This window comes from Rhagoletis zephyria, unplaced genomic scaffold, assembly GCF_001687245.7.
Source record: "Rhagoletis zephyria isolate East Lansing unplaced genomic scaffold, Rhagoletis_zephyria_1.1 Rzeph_scaffold_06043, whole genome shotgun sequence".
Taxonomy (NCBI): domain Eukaryota; kingdom Metazoa; phylum Arthropoda; class Insecta; order Diptera; family Tephritidae; genus Rhagoletis; species Rhagoletis zephyria.
In genome coordinates this window covers 1,620-17,803 of record NW_016163126.1, presented here as the reverse complement: position 1 = coordinate 17,803, position 16,184 = coordinate 1,620, and the positions used below count along the sequence as shown (strand labels likewise).

The 16,184-nt window shown below is 33.9% G+C and overlaps 1 protein-coding gene across 1 annotated transcript in view; it reads left to right on the top strand.

Moving 5' to 3' along the window:
* Positions 1–11,552, top strand: part of LOC108372809 (endoplasmic reticulum metallopeptidase 1-like) — a 20,926-nt gene extending 9,374 nt beyond the window's left edge. The window contains exons 2-13 of the mRNA XM_017628579.1: positions 5,494–6,022; positions 6,093–6,267; positions 6,338–6,422; positions 8,250–8,370; positions 8,526–8,680; positions 9,571–9,954; positions 10,009–10,189; positions 10,265–10,449; positions 10,526–10,669; positions 10,731–10,833; positions 10,907–11,301; positions 11,363–11,552. Of these exons, the coding sequence (XP_017484068.1) occupies positions 5,494–6,022; positions 6,093–6,267; positions 6,338–6,422; positions 8,250–8,370; positions 8,526–8,680; positions 9,571–9,954; positions 10,009–10,189; positions 10,265–10,449; positions 10,526–10,669; positions 10,731–10,833; positions 10,907–11,301; positions 11,363–11,530 (2,625 nt within the window). The 3' untranslated portion in view covers positions 11,531–11,552. The remainder of the gene's footprint in view (positions 1–5,493; positions 6,023–6,092; positions 6,268–6,337; positions 6,423–8,249; positions 8,371–8,525; positions 8,681–9,570; positions 9,955–10,008; positions 10,190–10,264; positions 10,450–10,525; positions 10,670–10,730; positions 10,834–10,906; positions 11,302–11,362) is intronic.
* Positions 11,553–16,184: the final 4,632 nt, after the last annotated feature.

The window sequence follows — 16,184 nt, the reverse complement described above, 5'->3', positions numbered from 1 at the left end:
AAAAATGAAAAATAGTGGAAATAAGCAAACGATAATTTACAAGGCGTCTTAGCGCGGTGCATGGGCAACTGGCTGAGTCAGTGGGATCGTCGGTTCGAATCCTACTGAAAGAAGTCTGATGAGGAAATGTGGTGATTTCCGAAATAGCTATCACTTCTACCATTTTTTCAAATTGTTGTTGCTTTTCCACAATAAATTTTTCATTTAAAAATGGCCTCGAGCTCATTATAAAATTGTTGAATATAATTGTTAAATGGCCAAAAAATAACAAAAAACAAATAATTTGAGCGTAATTTTATTATTTGTGACCTGGTCTACGAAAAGGGAGCTTACGTGCGAAAAAAGTTTTCTGTGAAAAAGCTGTTAAAAGTGAAAATCATCTCATCTTCCATCCGAATCAACCAAAAAGTGAAAATTGATTTTTTTGACACCTAAGCCCCCTTTCCGTAGACCGGGTCACATTTGTTATTTAAGTGTTATGGCTTGCGCTTTATTTGAAAGAGAAAAAACAAAGTGAGCAAATAATAATAGTTTACTTGAAAGAACTTTCAAGATTCGCTTTGTTACTTTTCTTAAAGTAGAAATCGTGCGAAAACCTGATAAGAAAACAAACGAGCTATAGAAATGCTTTTTTGGTTTTGTAAAATTAGCTACTATCCTCTTGTTAACCTCCAATAGCGATAGGCGATAAAATTATCTTCCAATTGCTGGCAGGGTAGCATCACTCCAAAGGTTGCGCAAGTTTTATGTCGCTTTTTTTCCTAATTTAATAAAATAGATAACGCTAAACTAACAATAAACAGCAGATATGTAGTTTAGAAGAAAAAGATCTTGTAAAAACAAAAAAAAATTTAGCAATAGCAGAGACAATACACACAGAGAGAGTGTCAGCATAAAATTATGCAGCTTAAACAAGTGAAAAACAAAAATTAGTTGTTGTTCAAAAAAGAAGACCTGATTCTATCATTTACTCAACAGCTAACGCGCAGCTTTATCAGAGGGAACACCGCCAGTACGCATAATACCGAAGTGCGGGCGCGCTCAACTAATCCTCCTCCCCTACCGCGTCCGTTTGATCAACTCATTGCTTAGCGGCCAGGGTTACCACTGAGAAACTTTCTTTCTCCTACCAAGAACTGGTTCTAAAATCTACAATTTCTTTTAATCAAGAAAACGGCATGTGACGCTAAATACATTTATTTTTGCTGGTTTTTATACTTAAAATAAGATTTCCAAGTAAAAAAAATGGTCAGAATAATAGCTATTGTGTACATATTGTGCGTGCTTTAACCAAACCCACTTACCGACATGTATTTCGACCCGCTGAATACGAATATGAGGTCCGTTTGACTTCTGCACCCCCCAAAATTACGATTAACTTCCGAAAAACCGAAAAAAACCTACCAAAATTTTAAGCATCCTACCAACGATAAAAAAAAAACTACCAATTTTGGTAGGAAAAGCCCAAAACGGCAACTCGGTTAGCGGCGTTTGTTTGCATCTTTTATAATAGTGTGTATATATATGGAACCGGTGATTTTACAGAGATATAATTCTAACTCTCAAACCGTTGCGGAAGTGGTGGCAGCATCAGTTCAATCATGCCTGTCTACGAGACCGCCTACACATTTTTGGAATTTCCCTTAGTGAAAAGTAACGTGCGGACCAAATTAAAATATATAATTTAAAGAGTGTGCTGGATTTTATAACAACACAAAACTTTTTCTTATTTATTGTGCTTTATAAGATAAAAACTCGTTTGATAAATTTAAAAAATTTAGTTCGATTAGCGCACTGAAAACGAAGCAGAATAATTCGGCATGCTAAATTAATGGCTTGAAGCTGACTAAATCGCTCATTTCTGAGAGTTCACCACTCGGCTGGTTGCCTTCGCAATTTGTTGGAACGTGTTCTTTGCGTCTCACTATCTGAAACCTTGCAAGGTAACGAACAGATTCTTCCCGATTTGGACGGAGCTGGTACTAAATATTGATCATTTAACATAGCCGCATTTGGCTGGTACGAGGTATTTCGCTTTAAGCTACGGGACATTTTTTTCTTTTGTTGCGGTGAAGCTACGGCCTCAGTAGCTGAGTGGTTAGAAATGTGACCTATCTATCCTATTTAGAAAAGGTTATTTTCAACAACGATCCCCCTCGGCCGGCAAGGGCGAACCTTCGAGCGTAATACTACCTACAAAGAGCTTCTCATTAAACCATTTGCCGTTTTTAGACGGCGTAATTATATAAGCCTCCATGTGTGTTATAACATTAAGGTCTTTCTATGTATATGTATTAATGGTTTAACGTTACGGCATTTCCAGTGTCATTGTTCGTCCTCAACGATAGCTCAAAGTTCAAAAGCCCACATATAATTTTTACACTTTGCTGATGGAGCATGTCGCATACATTATATTTAATTAGTAGGCAAATTTGATATGTAAATACGTACATATCGTGCCTTAACCGCCAAAATAACGTAAGCGACATTTTTTTCAAAATTTTCTTTTTGATGCAGAAATGTATCTAGATGCTCTAGGAATATTTCTGCATTAAAAATAAATACGTTATTTTGGCGGTTAGGGCTCGATATGTGTCTGTGTACCGAAATCACTCATACGCACCGGTGTGTTTACGTTAAACTTTTCCTTTTGTTTAGATGTGGCTCATATAAAAATTTAAAATTATCGTTAATTTCTTCATGATCCGATGATCGGATTTAAACGAAAATATGGAACCACCTGTGTGGTAACACCTTTCCTTTCAAAAAAAGAATTATAGAAATCGGTTAACGTGATCCAAAGTTATGTGGTAACATACAAACAAACACAAAAAAAATACTCCGGCGAATTGTTAACCTTTCTCCTTTTTGTGAAGTCGGTTAAAAATTCGAAACTTTTGGATTGTAAATTTTTATGTCCTAATAAAATTACTATTAAATGTGATGACAAAAGAATAAAAACATAGTATTTCAGAGATTACCGAAAAGATCGCTAAGTAGGTATTAAGAAGATTTGTCTGCATCATCAGTACGTCTTGCGGAACCTAGCCCATCTTCTCCTGGCTCTGGAGAGATTCTCGACTAACCCAATAATGGAAATTTCCGCAGGATGCTGAAACTAATAGCTCCGTATGACCCCCGGACATATCAAAGAGTACGGAAATAGGCGACGGGGGCAAGTGAATTTTTTATCCTCAGCAACCTGTGAGGAAATAATAACTTTGAGGGAGTGCAGGTAAAAATAATGAGCCGGATCAAAAAGACAAAATATTCGTACTATTTCATCTCTGTTCATGTAGGAGACTGGATGCAACATGAGCAGCAAGTGCAAAGGAATTCAGACGAGAATTTCAAAAGAAAAAACGTGGTTAGAAGTCAATAGTTATTGCCGATACTGTTAAAATGAAAATTTAATTATTTTTCCAATTAATTTTATGTAATTGCTAACACAAAAAGGGCCCCCCACGGAGCCGTTCCGCGCCATTCTTAATCCGGCCCTGGTCATATACAAATATACAAAGTTCAGTATTCAATTACTCCATACAAAAACACTAACTCAGAACAAACTTTTAAATATACACATACATACATACAAAGATAAATAGCTGCAATAAAGAATTTCGAATGTTGATCATAGAAAATCACAAGCCTAATATGTTCGGCAATGGGACGTCACCGTTCAGATGATTTTTATTGGATGTGATCATAAATTTGTTAATTACAATTATTTTTTTTTTTTATCGGATATGATCATAAAGATTTAAAAGCGCATTTATAATATTTGCGAAAGATCTATATTTTACGAATATTACGAGGCAAAATGCTGCGCTCAAAAGTTTATTGAAAACTAGTTACTTTTTTAGAACAACGAATATACATATGTAAATGGGTCGATTAATTACCAAAGGAAATGAGTTAGCGTTTTTCCATTATCGAAAATTGTATGCAGTTCAACAGAGCTCCCTTAAAGGAACCAAGCTGCATCAAAATTTTCATGTCAAAAAAAAAAATGCTGACTATTCCCTATGCTAATTAATAGATTAAAAGAAAATATTTGCTATATTTGAAAAATAATGAGCTTTTGGATTTTACTTAAAAGTAGCCAAAAAGTCGCATTTTAAGTTTAATCAACACCAATGCTGTTATCATTATTGATTTTTCATGGTTGATTGACATAAATATTAAAAAAAAAAAATTGTTTCCAGTTGCGCGTTTGAATTTGTTCGCCGATAAATTTTTGTTAATCGATAACACTACTGATATTTTTGTCGCAAAAACCTAGATTTTATGGTCATCGAGATAATTATCGTTATCATCATCGATTTCGGGAGTGTATTTATCGATAATATTATCAATACTTTTAAAAGTAAATTTAGTCTCATCAACATTTTAATTAATACTTTCACTGATATCAATATCGATATTCTACGATTATCGATATTATTAGCGTTATCATTACTGACATTTCTACTGAAAAAATCTGCTCTTAGTGTTCGTGTGAATTTTGTTAGGCGAGCGTCGTGGCAGCGTCTACTACACTAGGAGGCTGTTACAGCTCAGGAAAATTAGCGAAAGTCCTTGGTTAACGAAAGTACTGAAACGCTAACCCATATGTAGATAGCATAAAGGTTTATCATTCTTAGCGATAAACGTTGTTAGCAACCGTCTTCTAAATAATTTGGTAAACTTTAAGCACAGCAATTAAGCTTTTTGCTCTTTTTTTTCCTGCGCAATGGAAAAACTATCTGGGCTTATCATAGTTAAAATTTATTTTTAGTCCTACACAAAATTTATGGCTGATTTGCTTATAAATCAGTGCGCTGTTTGCGTACATTTGTCAGTCTTTTGTTGGACCACGCAGTTGGTGCAATACTTTAACTAAAATTCAGTCAAATTAAGAAGAATTTATAGAAAGTGTTCGCAAATGGTCGACGAGGAGGTTAAAAAAGTAATTAAGAATAACAAAAGAGGTTTCAAAATAATTTATACAGTTACTGGGAAACAATTAAAAGAATCGAAATTTGGTTCAAGTTAAATTACAAATTATCAAATCAACAGCAAAACACACGCAGCCCATTATTGCCATATCCTTCCAGCGCATGGTGGTGACTATTGTATTCGAGTACACGTTTGAGGTGTCTAAGGATTTACATGAAAAGCTGTTCTCGCCATTAATAAATGTTTTGTAAGATATCGTACGGGAACAGCTTCCTGTAAAATCCAATAAATTTCTGCAAATACTGAAGGACCTTTTACTTATACAAACTTTTAACGAACAAGGCAATTTTTTTTTCTCACTGTTCAACTCCTTTGATATAGGAAGGACCATGTGCCTATAACAAGTACGACCCTATCCACAATAAGATTAATACGATTTTGTTAGTAGTGAATTGAAATAAGGTATAACATTAGATAGCAAAAACCGAATGGACATAAATCATACCACATCTACATTTCAGTTAAATATTAGTGATTTATATTTCCAATCAACAGATTGCACCGGATGAGGAACAAGTGCCGACTGAACCCGTTACATCTGACAAAATGAACTACCACAAAAAGCAATCCTCCAAAGTTGGCTGGATACTTGCACCAGCATTTCTAATTATTTGGCCTGCAATCTTGTATGCCATTGTCATACCACTTTTCCTATCATTACCCGAAGGAATTACAATCGCAAGCGAGAGCTCATATCCTGGTCAATTCATAGCCGAGCGTGCCGAAAATATACTATACGATTTCAATCATATCGGACCAAAAGTGGTGGGAAGTGATGCAAATGAAAACCATACAGTGGAACTGCTTAAAAATGAATTGGAAAAGATTAGAAGTGCTATGCATGAGGATCTCTTCGAATTGGATGTCGATGTGCAGGTTGTCTCTGGTGCTTATATGCATTGGCAAATGGTGAATATGTATCAGGCGGTGCAAAACGTTGTGGTACGCATTAGGAGTAAAAATTCCACCAGCGAAGCGGCCTTACTCATGAACAGCCATTTTGACTCGAAACCTGGCAGTCCAGGTAAGTAAATCGATGTTAAGTGTGGGGCGATGAGTATTTGAGTCTGCTTATTTGAAAAATTTATACATAGGTGCCGGCGATGATGGCACTATGGTTGTTATATTGCTCGAGACTCTGCGCGTGCTCGCCACAACTCGTCAAACTTTCACACATCCAATTGTATTTCTATTCAATGGCGCCGAAGAGAATCCTTTGCAGGCTTCACACGGTTTTGTTACCCAACACGAATGGGCTAAAAATTGCAAGTAAGTGTGTGTGGGGATTTATGGGTTGCGGATGAAAATTGTACATGACTATAAAAATATATATTATTAGAGCGGTCATTAACTTGGATTCAGCAGGTAGCGGTGGTCGCGAAATTCTCTTCCAATCCGGACCTAATCACCCATGGTTAATGAAAGTGAGTAGCTGTTTGTAGTTGTGAGAAATTCATGAGTGCGTCTTTTCGTTATGGGCTTTGGTGTAACATACATGTCTGCTCGTTAATATTCAAATGTTTAGAACAGGAACCTTAATGTGTAGGACCGCCTGACAGGTTTAAGAACTCGACGTATTCACATACATTTTTTTTTTATTACCACACATCACTTTTCGATAATCCTGACGGTTTTTGGGAAACTAATAATTTTTAATTAGTTTTTAAGAAAAAATTAAAAAATTCAAACTTTAGCAGGGACAAAATTTAAAAAATACATATCAGAATCGGTGTCAAATTTACTTATGGCGTTTTTGTTTCTACCAAAAAAGAATACCTTCTCTTTGCCCTCTATGCACAAATACTAAGAAGAGGGCAGTGAGAAGGCAAAATTTTCTTCTGTTACAAAATAAAATTCAGCTACTAATGAAGAAATAGAGATAAATAAAAAAGGAATGAGTGGTCAAATGAAAATGCGCCAAGGCTTTTATGGGAAGAATGTTACTCATACGCCATGTAAACTCTATCTCACTAATTAGTATTAGGATTGTTTAAGTGTTTCATAAGATATACGCAATTAAGTAGAACCAATTGTTTTTTTAGCTGAATAGCGGTGCACACACCTCAAAAACTTATCCAACTTAACTCGATTTTCGGAATCTGCGGGCGATTCTACATGGGAATTGGATAGTGGCAGTATAAATAATTAGTCGTCAGATTTATAGGATTTAGTCAAAAGTGTAGCTGGGACTATCCGTTCATTCTGATATCAGGATAGGCGATCGGGTATTCATGTATATGGATAAAATTCTGATATCCGGTTAATATACGTTCGTTTGGTCATCCCGATTTACTAAAATATGTTTGAATATATTCGTACAATTTATCTCAAAATTATGGAATCTTTTGAGTTGCAAGATAAATAACGGAACACTCTTTTGATATACAAACAATTGTTTTTTTTTCTAGATTTGAAAATCCGAATATCGGGTTAATATCGGTTAATTGTGTTATCCGGATATTCTGATATTCGGATGTTTTAATCAGATGTTCGAATATCCGGATAATTGGATATTCAAAAAATTCGGATAGACCTAGCAGCCCTAGTCAGAAGTCATACCGCGTCGTGAGAAACAGTAGCTTGTTATGTTTGTTAAGATCCAAAAACTATTCAGCTACAGAATTAAATTCATCAGCTGATTGGATATGTTATTTCATTTATTGAGAGCGGAAACAATACTGTTTACAGTAAAAATCGAGAACGTGCTGGAATGAGAGTCAAATTCAAACTTACTTTTGCGTGGCTCCAAAAACAGATTTCGAAAGTGTCTTGATGCTCTAGAGGGAACATTAAAGTTTGCTTCAGACATAAAGGACGAGCTATTTCGATAAAAAAAAATCGGTACTGTTTTTCCATCGGAAATATAAAATCCATTATATTTTAAGACGTGCGCCAAAATATTTCGGAAAATATTAAGATTTACATGAGCTCGACAGATTTAAAAACACCTGTAAAATCGAGTTTGTTTGTAAATTAAATTAGTTTTTAAAAGTATTTTTTCTATGAAATTATCTCAGATGACTTTGGTCTAGCGCACGTTAATCTTTTTATTTTTCTGAACTATTTTGTCGGAAGTCTTAGAAGATAATAATTTTTTTATGCACTCTAATTTAGACATATTTGTTAATTTATTAGACTGGTCCGATCTCCATATAAAAAAAAAAGTTTAAATTATCAATAAAATCCCTTCTACATGCCTGCCTCTAAGTTGTGAAAACCGACATGTTTGAACGCTTTACTTTAATTTACAGATCTACCGTCGTAACGCTAAACGCTCGTTTGCGACAACATTCGCAGAAGAATTATTCCAATCCGGCATTATACCTTCGGATACAGATTTTAGAATATTTAAAAATTTCGGTGATATACCTGGTAAGCCCCTACAAATAAGTAAATATGTGCATTGCAAACGGCCCTAAGTGACATTTTTAACAAAAAAGTGAAAAAACAAAAATCACCTGGGGCCTTTGCTCGTGATAATGATATATAGAGTTACTAAGTAAAAAAAACAAACACAACTTTTATAGGCTTGGATATTGCACATTTTAAAAATGGCTATGTATACCACACGGAATTCGATAGGATTGATGTTATACCACGTGGAACGCTACAATCTACGGGTGATAATATATTGGCTCTGGCGCGTGCTTTCAGCAATTCTACAGAATTAAAAGATCCAGAGGTAAGTGAAAAAGTAAACCAAATCTCCTTACAGCAAATAGATCTTAATAATAAACAAATTGAATTTAGGAGAACATTTTTTTTCTAAATTTAAAAGTTCATTTTCAAATTAATTTAAATTTTTTTATACATCTGAAAAAAATATTAAAAAAGCTCAAATAAAAATAGTACAGATTCTGTACAACCGAAAAAATCTTCGAAGAATCCTTTGCGCTAAATTATCGTACATATATGCCACAAACCCACTTTTATAAGGGAGCGTTGGTTCTACTTTTAAAATTTTTATATACAAAATACCTTTATATCGCACATACGGTAATTTCGCCCACAAAGAAATGCATTTTAACATATNAAAAAATCTTCGAAGAATCCTTTGCGCTAAATTATCGTACATATATGCCAGAAACCCACTTTTATAAGAGAGCGTTGGTTCTACTTTTAAAATTTGTATATACAAAATACCTTTATATGGCACATACAACAATTTCGACCACAAAGAAATGTATTTTAACATATTACGATAAAATATAAAGCAAACAGCGGAATCAAATGGAAGTTTAGCTACAATAATTTGCCAGGTGATGTGGGGCGTAGTACAAATTTGCATAAAAAGTCAATTTCGAAAAAATGACACAAGCGATAATTTCGCGCCAAGGGGTCGACATGTTTATGTTCGAGCTTTCCGAGTATAAGCGAATTTTCTGCTTGTCTAAATGTCAGTCAAAAATTTACTCTTTCATAGAGTATAGAATTTCGAAATATTAGGGAGCTCACTGCCTAAATATTTAACTCCGTATTAATATCGAAAAAGTTTATTATTTTCTAGCCAAATATAACTAATTTATTTATTTTTATTTTCACATTATTTTCTTTATTTCTCTGAAAACACAGAATCATGCCAGTGGCCATGCAATCTTCTATGATTTCCTCGGACTTTTCGTCATTGAATACACCGAAGATACAGGCAAAATTATTAACACAGCCGTTGTTGTTGTTGCTCTAGTACTAGTGGCAATATCCCTATGGTGTATTGCTGAAGATTCTTTCATTTCCATCTGCAGCGTGTTCAAACTCTTCTCGCTGATATTCATTCTACATTTGGTGGGCTGGATATTGGCTCTCGCTTTGCCTTTACTTGTGGCAGTTGCACTCGATAGTGCTGCAAGTCCCATGACTTGGTTTACAAACAAATGGCTAGTTTTGGGCTTATATGCTTGCCCGGCACTCTTCGGATTGAGCGTGCCCACCATACTCTATCTGAGCATAAGTCGGAATGTAAGTGTCTAAATTTGATTTTTATTGCTTAAATTAATTTCGTTCTCTCAAAAGGATAAAGTATCACACCCATATCGCCTTCAACTGGTCTATCACGCGCACACACTAATCCTCTCGGTGGCTTGTATTGCTCTCACATTTGTTGGCATACGCAGCTCGTACTTTCTAATGATTTCACTAATCTTCCAAGACATCGCTTTGATAATAAATTTTGTGACCACGCTCTATCGAAGAGGTGAGTTACAACATATTACATTACAACAAAAATAATGGGACCAAAAAATTTTTTAAATATTTATCGCACTAACAGCCTATTACTGGTCCATTTTCATCACGCTGAGTCAAATTATTCCCTTCCTCTACTTCACCTCTATTTTTAATGCTTTGCTTATCGGCTTTATTCCTATGATGGGCCGATTTGGTACCGCGACTAATCCGGATTTGATTATCGGTCTGCTAACAACTTGGGGAACCCTGTTGGCCATGGGTTATTTGGTAAGTTTTACAGTATGTTGAAATTTTCGGTGTAATATACATACAAACGTACATACATCCCTCTGGCTTTTTACAGATCCCACTGTTAAATACATTCAGACGCCCTAAATTGGTTCTGCTCATCTTTCCTATTGTGGCAATAGTTGTTGGTGCTCTCACGCTAACACTGATCGGATTCCCATACCGTCCTCAAACTAATGTGCAGCGGGTCAATTTCTTGGTAAGTTCAGCCATTCACACATGCATGTCTATGTACAGAAAGTATTCCCTTTTCGATTCAGCAAGTACAACGCGTATTCTACGAGTACGATGGATCCGTAAGTCTCAATGACTCTGGTTATTATTTCGACTTCCAAGACAGGCGCAGACATCTTCCCCTCGAATGTGAGTATAAACTTATTTTAGCACTTCACGGAATTAATAAATGAAAACTCTTTTAATGTTATTTTTTCTCCAGCCTATGTCGATCTAGAGGATTTATATTACGTAAGCAAGAATTGTTCCACATATATGTTTTGCGGTGTACCCGTGTTTAACCACCGCATGCAAAAAGCGGTTAAATATGCCGCTTGGCTACCGCGTGAAGAGCCCATCGAATTGCCCGGCAGAGCCAACCTTACACTCATCAGCAAAACTGCCAATGCTAGCGACGAAAGCGTACGTTTCGAATTCGAACTGCAAGGCCCACCGCATATGAGCATCTTTGTGCAACCAATCGACGACGTAGTGGTGAGCAGTTGGTCGTTCTTGGAAGAAATGATTCAGAACAAGGCCACATATCAGCCACCTTATCACATCTATTTCTCTTATGGCAAGGAAAATACGCCATTAAGTTTTTACATTGATTTGAAGGTAAATAAGAAATTTTATATGCATTAAGAATTAATTTAGGTATAACTTTAAAAAATTTCAGAAAGATGACAGTGACTTTGATGAACCCCTTATGCAGCTGGGTATTTCAGGGCACTTCGTGAGCGCTGAATGGGAACGAGATGCCGAGACGAAGAAATTCCTCGCAGAACTTCCACCATACGCTTATGCCATGGAGTGGCCCACCTCCTATGATGTCTATACATTTTAAGCAGAGATATACATACATATAGATTAAAAATGCGCCTTATAAAAAACTATCTCAAAATAAATTGAATAATTTCGCATAATGTTATAAAACAATCAATCGCCTTTAGGATTGGATTTTTCTGGCAGGTCGAGATTTTTTTTTTTATATTTAGAAAATATTCAAAGATGTATTTTAATTTAGCATGGCATTAAAAATTACAAATTTAAAATTGAAAATTTGAAATTTTAATTTTTTCATCAGTGACTGCTTTACGAAACAATTAATATCTCAGGCCCTATATCGACACATGCTTTAAAAATTTGTCAGTTAAATCTTTGATATACACTCTATAACATATATTTTTGGCATATTTTTAAAAACCTGCCAACTTTTTTTTAGCAACTTTCTAAATTGTTCATTAACAAAGGTATGGAAAAGTGCATTTAAAAAAATTAGAAAATTTTATAAATTCCTGACTCTTTTATTTTTTTAATATTTTTATTAAGCTTTGTACCACGATTGTTAATTAGGAAAAATTGAAAAGGCAACAAAGTCTAAGCGATAGAAGTTATAGCAGCTATTTCGGAGATCACCACATCTCCTCATCAGACTTCTCTTGGTTGAATAAGGAAAATGAATTAGCAACAAGAGTTTACGGGATGTACATAGCTCAGTGGTTAACGCTTCTGAATTTGAACATCGATCACGCAGGTTTGAACCCTGCTGAAGTCTAGAAAAAAAGAAGTCTGATGAGGAGATGTGGTGATCTGCGAAATAGCTGCTATAACTTCCACCGCTTAGACTTTGTTGCTTTTTCAACTTTTTTCCTAATAAACAATCGTGGTACAAAGTCAATAAAAATATTTAAAAAATAAAATGTTAATAATATGGGAAAATTTTCCAGTATTCAGATATAAAATTGATAAAAATGTCCTATGTAGTTATATTTTCAATAAAATAGATATTAAGAATTTGTAGATTGTGGTATAAATATATATAAATAAACTAGTTAATCAAGATTTCAAAAAAAAAAAAACCATCTATAAATATTAAAGAAACCGGTTTGGATAAGCGGAGTCAATCTCTCTGGTATCGACTAAGTTTTCTACTACCACATGCAAATTAAATTCAACGATCAGTGCAAGCTTCTTCATTTCCTTAATCGCGGTTTTGGAGAAAAGAATGTTGGAGGATATTTTGCCATTATCGAGGCTCGGAAGCATAAGAATTTAAATTTGCTATCTCATAATAATTGATAAAATAAATAAAACTCTTTCTCAAAGAAAATTTATGGAAACTGACGGAAAGTATTCTAATTTTTGCGGAACGTTGCAAAGTCCCGTTCATGATAAAAAGTATTAGCAACGATTCGTATGAATAATAATATTTTTGGTCACTTTCCAATGCAGTTGAAAACATTTTATTTTTAATTTTTTGTTTCTAGTTCGACTTTCGTAACTCGAATATTTTACTTCAATAAGCAGCGGTGTACTCGCTCCTCCTCCTATGTGGCAAGCAATAATATTTTTCTTACAAAACTAAACTTTTTGTCTTTGAAAGAAAACTTCAAAGTCGTTGTCTGCGGGTGAAAGAATAGATGTATATAGATGAATAGAATTTGGGAAATAAAGAGAAAAGAATTACTTTTAAGATCTAAAGCTGGTGCTTTTTTAAAAGCTTTTTTTTCTTATAGAGTGGTATTAGAAATTTGTATCGATAATGAGTTCAGCTCAATAAACAGCCCCACTCTGTTTCTGACAAAATGTACAGATCTGTATAAATATACAAATCGTGTGTTCTCTGCTTAAGAGAAATTTTTTCTTATTTAGTACAGGTATTGAAAAAGGCATTAAAACCTCTTTAATAAAACGACAAATCAAAAGGTGATATCCGGTCGCCAAGGATAAAATGTTCAAACATTTCAGCTGGCTTTACGTGTTATATATGAGGTATTCAAGAACAATCCATTACCTACACTCAGTAAAAAGCCAGCTAAATATATTTCCCCGAACACAAGATTTCGTAACCAAATCATGTGTTAAGAAAAATATCTCAGTGTAGTGCGCACGCGTTCTTAAATGTTTATGATAATCTTAATAATATTTGCATACAAAGTTCAATATTTAATTACTCTATGCAAAACAGCAACAAACTTTTCATATCGAACGTTTCAATAAAAAAAAAAAAAAATCGCGACGCTAACTTTAAGTAAAAATCTACACACAATCCGGAAATTTGTGTTTGAACTAACACACTCGTACATAAATACTATTTCGCGTACAAATATAAATAACTGTTATAAAGAATATCGAATTTTGATTATAGAAAATCACAAACCTAATAAATATGGCGATGCGATAACACCATTTATATGATTTTTATCGGATATGATCATAAAGATTTAAAAGTTCATTTATAATACGATAAGCTATACTTTGTGCGAAAAATCAATGTGACAGGGCGAAATGCTGTGTTTAAAAGTTTATTGAAAACTACATACTTTTGTAGAATTGCGATTAAATCGAAAAATATTTTTACAACATTTTGAAATTATGTACACAAGTATGTAACAAAGAGCTGTTGGATGCTAACTAAAGTTAGCTGAAAAGCTACATATTTAGTTTAATCAATGCCAGTACTACTATCGTTATCTTTTTTAAGGGTTGCCGATATTTTTATCGATATAATCGATATATATTTATTTAGATATTGTGTTAATCGATAAAATTATTAATATTTTTGTCGTTAAACTAATTTGATCCACATCTTAATTAATACCCCTACAGAAAATGTTATCGAATCAACTATTCTTAACAGGGACCGAACATAACAGTTATTGATGAAAACTGTCATTGAAAAATTCACTGTGAAGGAAATGTTCTACAACTAAGTGAAACATACCAATTGATTTCATTTTTCACCGAAAATTTTTATGTAAAATCCAAAAAGAAAATAACACTTATTTTTTATTTTTATTTTACAAATCCAAATTTACAATTATTTTTGATTTTTACCTAAATAATCTGAAAGTAACAGGTATTCATGATTCTTCAGATAACAGTTATGGAAGAATTTTATTTATAAAATTCATCAATAGAACTCAGTCGCCGACTTTTATTTTTTAAATCACACATACAAAAGTCATTATCATTTTTCGCAGTTAAAAAGCTGTTGCAGAACCAAAGCTCACTATGACTTATACAAATGACTTTTATAAGTATAACTTTAAAAGTAAAAGTCAGTGACTGATTTATATTGAGGATTTTTATAAATAAAAGTCTTCAGTAACTGTTATCTAAGATATATAGTTTAAAAATCAAAAATCAAAAAATAACTGTTATTTGCAGATTATTTAAATAAAAAACAAAAATAATTGTTATTTCGGATTTATAAAATACAAATCAGAAAAAACTGTTATTTAAGGAGTAATTAAATAAAAGTCAAAAAATAATTGTTAAAAAGTGATTTTTTTTTTTTTTAATAAAACTTGTAACTGTTTCGGTCCCTGATTCTTAATGTTCATGGATTTATCGATAACATTAACATAATTTTAACAATAAAACTAGTCTTAACATTTTACAGAAATCGTTGCCGATATTTTATGCTATCAACTAAAAAAATCAGCGCTTAATGTTCGTGTGCATTTTATAAGGCGAGAGTAATGGAAGAATCCACTACACTATGAGCCAGTTACAGCTCAGAAAAATTAGCGAAAGTCTTTGATTAACGAAAGTCCTGAAACGCTAGCCCATATTTGGCATAAAGGTTTGGCATGTCTAGCGATGAACGTGGTTAGCAACCGTCTTTTTAATAATTCTATAAATTTTAAACGCAGCAATTAGGCTTTTAGGAAAATAACACTTTTTTTTCTGCGCAATGCAAAAGCTTTTGAGCTTATCATTGCTACGATATATTATTAGGCCTACATATAATTTTTGGGTAGTTTGCTTATAAATCAGTCCGCTGTTTGCGTAGATTTGTCAGTCTTTTGTTGGACCACGCAGTTGATGCAATACCTTTAATTAACATTCAGTTAAATTAAGAAGAAATTATAGAAAGTGTTTGAAAATGGCCGACGAGGATGTGAAAAAAGTAAGTAAGAATATTTAGTATGAAACATTTCCAAGAATCGAAATTTTGTTCAAGTGAAACTCATAATTATAGAATCAACCACAAAACATTTAAAGGATGTGAATATACATTTTTTTTTTGTTTTGGCTATTAATCGGTTTAAGGCATCTCTTAAGTGCTTAAGCTTAAGTCGTGCATTGGTATTAAATATGTATAACACTCCCGTTGTTAAAGGTTCCCACTCATGTGACATCCTATTGTCATATCCATCCAGCGCAATGTGCTTACTATTGCATGCGAATACCCGTTTGGGGTCCCTAGTGTTGTATGTAATTAAAAGAAAATATCACTATATATCGCCACCTAAAGGGGCCGCTTTGGTGTAGTGGTAAGCAGTGCGCGCTTTCACTCATCAGCATCTGGGTTCAAGCCTTGGTCAAAGCAACATCGCAAAAAATACAGAAAAAGGTTTTTTCTTAACAGCGGTCGTCCCTCGGCAGGCAATGGCAAACCTCCGAGTGTATTTTGTGCCATGAAAAACAGCTTCTCATAAAAATACAATCGCCGTTCGGGAAAATGCGCCAAGTCCATTTTTTTTTTATTG